Below are 5,096 nucleotides of genomic sequence, written 5' to 3'. Positions count from 1 at the left end.
TTTTATATACCAACACTAGTGATTTCTTATCAAAATTTTCTCATTCCAACCTGAACCTGCTCTGAATCCAATTCTTCTTCTTCTTGTTCTCTGTTTAAGGCAATACAACATTTACTACTCATACTCAAAGTAGCTTAGTGTTTTGTTTAGCATATCATGGAGAATAATAATCAGTCGTTTTGGCAATTCAGTGACCAGCTGAGGTTACAGGCATCCAATTTGGCGAACCTTTCTCTAAACGATTCGATTTGGAGCAACAATTACATCTCCAAGAGGCGTGATGAAAGGATTAATTTTGACATCAAAGTGGGGGGTGAGATCAACTCTTTCAAGTCAAAGGATCCAGCTTGTGATTACAACGATAACGTGAATGGATCTCTTCTTGCCATGCCTTACAACAACAACAACAACAACAACATTATTTTGGGTTTTGGTGGAGTTGGTCTCAATGGAGGCTTCAACAAGGGAATTTACTCCAAGCCTGCCTTTGCCAATCTCAACAACAATATTAATCTCAATATCAATCCTAAGGGACACAAGGGCAAGGTTGAAGATGAGCTTTTTCACCCATCCAAATCTTCCAAGAAAAACAACAACCTCAACAAAAAACATGGGGACAACAACAACAATGATAACAATAAGGATTCCAAGGCTGCTGGCGACAAGAGATTCAAAACGCTGCCACCATCAGAGTCTCTTCCTAGGGATGAAACCATTGGAGGCTATATCTTTGTTTGCAACAATGATACCATGGCTGAGAATCTCAAGAGACAACTCTTCGGTATGTTCCTTAATTTCCTTGTTGAGACTCAATTATGCAATTGTTATATCTTATTGATACAATATACTTCAGGTTTTTTAATTTCCTAGTCATACACTGGAATTGAATCCTTGAACTGTTAAATTATCATTAACCTTCAGTATCAATTATCTTTTGCTAAGAATTTTATCCTGTCCCTTTTTCTCTTTCTTCCAACTTAATACATAACATGTTCTGATGAATCATTTTTATGATAAAGTTTATGCTGATAGCTGTTAGGTGAGGACCCGTGTATACTTATAATATCTGATTGATGCTAATTAAAATTCGTTTCATCGGAAAATGTTTGTGTTTTTAGGTCTGCCTCCACGATACAGAGATTCTGTTCGGGCCATTACTCCGGGGTTGCCCCTTTTCCTTTACAACTATTCTACTCACCAACTTCATGGAATCTTTGAGGTGTGTTAATTGTTAACAATTCAACATCTTTTTTCTCAGTTAATTTAATTAATGAGGCTGCTTGTTCTGGAGCCCAATTTGCATTAAATTAAGGAGTAGGCCATTTATATGAGTCATAACTCATAATTTGTTGTGGGGTTTGTTCAGGCTGCAAGTTTTGGAGGGACAAATATTGATCCATCAGCTTGGGAGGATAAGAAGTGCCCTGGTGAATCTCGTTTCCCCGCTCAGGTAACACTGTAATCCAACTCTAAATTGAGTAATTAGGTTATCTAATCATAAATTGTTTATACAGATAATTACTATCTTACAAGTCATACTGATGATAACATTGGTTGTTAGTGTAAAATTCTTTTACACTAATTAATGGTATCGGTATGAAGTATGATTTATTACTTTGTGGGTGCTTAAGATGCTTCATAAATGATGATTGCAGGTACGAGTGATAACTAGGAAAACTTGTGAACCACTGGAGGAAGATTCCTTCAGGCCAATCCTTCACCACTATGATGGTCCCAAGTTCCGTCTTGAGCTGAATGTGCCCGAGGTATTTTATTTTTATCTTGCTGAATATTGGTCCCATTTGAAAGAAGATACTAACATGGTTCAGTGTTTTTATTTTTCCTGGTCCACTAAACTCTATCCCTTTTTGGGTTTATAGGCGTTGTCTCTTCTGGATATTTTTGCAGAACAAGACACCTTCAATGACGCTTTCGAGGCTTTGCCGGCATAAAAGGAGATTAATAGCAAAAAATGCAACAAGAATATCACTCACAGAGACAATAGATAATTAGAGGTTTCGGTTGGTTTGAAAGTTATATTAAGTATGGACTTAAGAAGAGAGTCCGAAAGACAAAACAAAATGAATATATAGCGGAGGGCGCTTGGATATTCAACAACCTATATATAATGTATTACTGGTACTTTTGTATAGAGGATGGTCCATTATAAGTATTATACACATATATACTAAGAGAATAGAATAAGAATGAACTATTTTTGCATATGGGTTCTTGTACAAAAACTACAGATTGGGTTCAAATGGAATCCTATATGTTGTAGCTTGTGTTGTGTTCAGAAGGAACTGAATATATAGTGGAAAAGTGTGAAACCATGGTGGTTCATTACAGTGTTATTTATACATGATACATGTGTGCTTTTAACACTAATATGCTTTCAAGTTTTTAAAAATCTTAAATCTTAATGGTTCGTGTATGACTCAATATAGTTAGATATTACCTGGTTCAGGAGGGGTTAATTGTAATCATGGGGTAATTATTAATTAAGCTAGACCATTAAATCAACGACTTCAAAATCCGTGAGGCTTGGCGAGATTTAACATTGACCAGGAAATTAGACTATTATCTTCGTCAAGATTTTGTGCTGTGTCTTTCGGGAATAATGAATGATCTTTTATGAACAAGAAGAAATTGTCATTTCATCAGTCATCACAATGGTAGGGTTAAAATTGATGATCATTGTGACAAAAGTATCAAAAGAGAATTAGGTGATCTGTTTCGTGATAAAAGAACATGCTTCATTTCCTAACACATGGCACGGACTCACGGTGCATCATGGTTTAAACGAAAGGCCAATATAAATAATAATTGATTATCTCATTATAGGTATAGATAAACTTTGAAGGAACGTCGTCTCATAAGTTAATAAAAATAATAATATAAAATTGTAAGAAAATTAAATTTAATTCCACATTCGTTTCAATGAATAGTTAGGGAGAGGAATCATTACCCCAGGACATAGTGGAGGTGGAGGAGGTCATAACCGTAAAATTGATTTTGGACGGAATGAAATGAAATAGATTTTTCGATTACCAAATGTAGAGACTCGCGGAGTTGTTGCGGGAGGCCAGAAATTGTCAATAATAACCAAAAACAGTGGGAGTGAACTATCTGTCTCTCGAGGGATTGTAAAAATGTTTCACCAGAAATATTCTTGTTAGTGACTGAGTCGAAACGAAGAAGCATTCTTCTTCCCACTAATTGACAATACACATTTTCATTTCTTTTGCCAATATATTATTTAAATTTTTCGTGAATTTTGCAGTTTGTATGTCACAAGCTAAGACTAGCCGGACACAACTGTTACTTTGGATGCTTGCGCCGATGCCAATGCTGGTGGGCGGTGGCGAGTCACCTTATCCCTCACGAGCCATTTCTTAAAGAAATTCTTTTTTTTTTTTTAATTTTTATGACTATTTCTAGTTTTCTACAAGGTTAAATTAAAGCTATATAGGTTTAATAATATAGCTTGAGACATTTTTAACAAGCAATGGGTCCATAGCTCAGTGGTAGAGCATTCGACTGCAGATCAAGAGGAACCGGTTGGGCCCTGTTTTTGTGTTTTTTTATTTGACAGAAATTCCATCCACTGTTACTAATTTAATGGGCTCGCAGATCAACATGTAGGCTAAAATCACATAAGTACAAATAATAATAAAAAAATATATAAGTACAAATATTATTCTTATCGTTAAAATTCGGTAGACATACATTTTATGATTTTAATATATTGCTTTTGAACTTTTCTAACCTTAACATGAAACTAAGTGCAGGTTAAGGTGCGCAAGTAAATTTATCTGCGTATGATAATAAAAAAAAGAGAGTCTTTAACCCCATAACTAGATTGGTAACAATTAAGATGGTCCAAAAATATTGGGTGGAAGGGTTGATGGTAGAGAGAGAGACAAGGTGTGAAATATGTATGATTCTAGTGGTGATTTGAATAACAAAATTAAACAGCAGATATGGAAGTTATGAAATACAAGCAGGGCAGTGGACCAAGCCATTCTCATTACAATTGGGGCACCTCTCTCTGTGAAGAAGCTTGCAACTCCCAGCACAGTCGAAGCAAGGAACGAACCTAGCCCCACCACAACCTCCACACGTTTGCCTCCCAATCCCCCTCTCCACACGCGTCGCATTCAATATTCTCCCGAGTCGACCCGTCTCGTTCAGCTCCACCAACTCCTCCAACCCACCCACGTACCTCCCCTTCACGAACACCCTCGGCAGCGCCACCCCTTCCCCGTCCACCAGCTCCTTCACCTCCCTCAGAAACTCCCCGTGCAGCGACACGTCTCGCTCGTCGAACACCACCCTGTGCCCCTCCAGCACGTCTCGCGCGCGGTTGCAGTCCTCGAACGTCTTCCTCACGCCCCCCAACGACGTCGTGTACAACACCACCTTCTCGCTCCCTCCCGGCGGACACTTCTCCGGGAACGCGCTCAGCGGGTCCCGACGAAGACGCTCGAAGGTGAGCTCCTTCTCTTCCTTCTGTCTCTCCAGCCTGTCCCGAACTATGAACATGTTTTCCTTCAACTTGTTCCCTCGGACTGGCTCGGTAACTATGCTACTGTTAATTATCTGATCAGCGGGCTTTTTCAATTCTGGATTGGGCTTGGGCTTGGGCTCGGGCTTGGGGTTGAGCTTGGCGTCTAGCTCTTCCACCGTGTGGAAGGACTTGGTCTTTTGTGGAGGTTGAGGTTGTTGTTGGGGTGAGGTGGAGGGGGGTTTGAGGTCTTGGAGTGTTTTGCTAATCTCATCCCAGGATTGGGGGGCATCGGTGGCGTCGAGCAAGTTGAGTTTGTGGAGAATAGGGGCGGGGAGGGAGGGTTTATTATTGTCTTGGGGGAGAGGGGTGGTGTTGTTGAGGTGCTTCAGCCATGGCTCCTCGATGGTGTTGATGTCGAACACCGCCAAGCTTGTGGGTGCGGGACGGTAGGGGACTGCTGCCGCATCAACACGCTTCGAGGAAGCACACCCCATTTGCCTTTCTCTAATTCACTCGATATGCAAATCATATATAACACTGCACAATACATATAGGACCATCCATCCATATCTTTATCAACTTATTT

General features: G+C 39.6%; 2 protein-coding genes across 2 annotated transcripts; one reads left to right on the top strand and one right to left on the bottom strand.

Annotated features, from left to right (window-relative positions):
• Positions 1-2,360, top strand: NRP-B (N-rich protein). Its single transcript, NM_001252850.3, has 5 exons — positions 1-781; positions 1,119-1,219; positions 1,367-1,450; positions 1,656-1,766; positions 1,881-2,360. The coding sequence occupies exons 1-5, from the start codon at positions 157-159 to the stop codon at positions 1,950-1,952; spliced, it is 993 nt and encodes a 330-aa protein (NP_001239779.1). The 5' UTR covers positions 1-156; the 3' UTR covers positions 1,953-2,360.
• Positions 2,361-3,844: 1,484 nt separating this feature from the next.
• Positions 3,845-5,096, bottom strand: LOC100809536 (uncharacterized). Its single transcript, XM_003525290.5, has one exon. The coding sequence runs from the start codon at positions 5,002-5,004 to the stop codon at positions 3,991-3,993; it is 1,014 nt and encodes a 337-aa protein (XP_003525338.1). The 5' UTR covers positions 5,005-5,096; the 3' UTR covers positions 3,845-3,990.

The sequence above is a fragment of the Glycine max genome, chromosome 5 (genome assembly GCF_000004515.6).
Source record: "Glycine max cultivar Williams 82 chromosome 5, Glycine_max_v4.0, whole genome shotgun sequence".
Classification (NCBI taxonomy): Eukaryota; Viridiplantae; Streptophyta; class Magnoliopsida; order Fabales; family Fabaceae; genus Glycine; species Glycine max.
Note: the sequence above shows the minus strand (reverse complement) of the source record. Positions and strands in the feature narration are given on the sequence as shown.

Coding starts and splice junctions, on each gene's coding strand:
- LOC100809536 (XM_003525290.5), bottom strand. CDS start 5,004: ATGGGGTGTGCTTCCTCGAAGCGTGTTGATGCGGCAGCAGTCCCCTAC.
- NRP-B (NM_001252850.3), top strand. CDS start 157: ATGGAGAATAATAATCAGTCGTTTTGGCAATTCAGTGACCAGCTGAGG. Junction 782..1,118: donor TCTCAAGAGACAACTCTTCG/GTATGTTCCTTA, acceptor TTGTGTTTTTAG/GTCTGCCTCCACGATACAGA. Junction 1,220..1,366: donor AACTTCATGGAATCTTTGAG/GTGTGTTAATTG, acceptor GGGTTTGTTCAG/GCTGCAAGTTTTGGAGGGAC.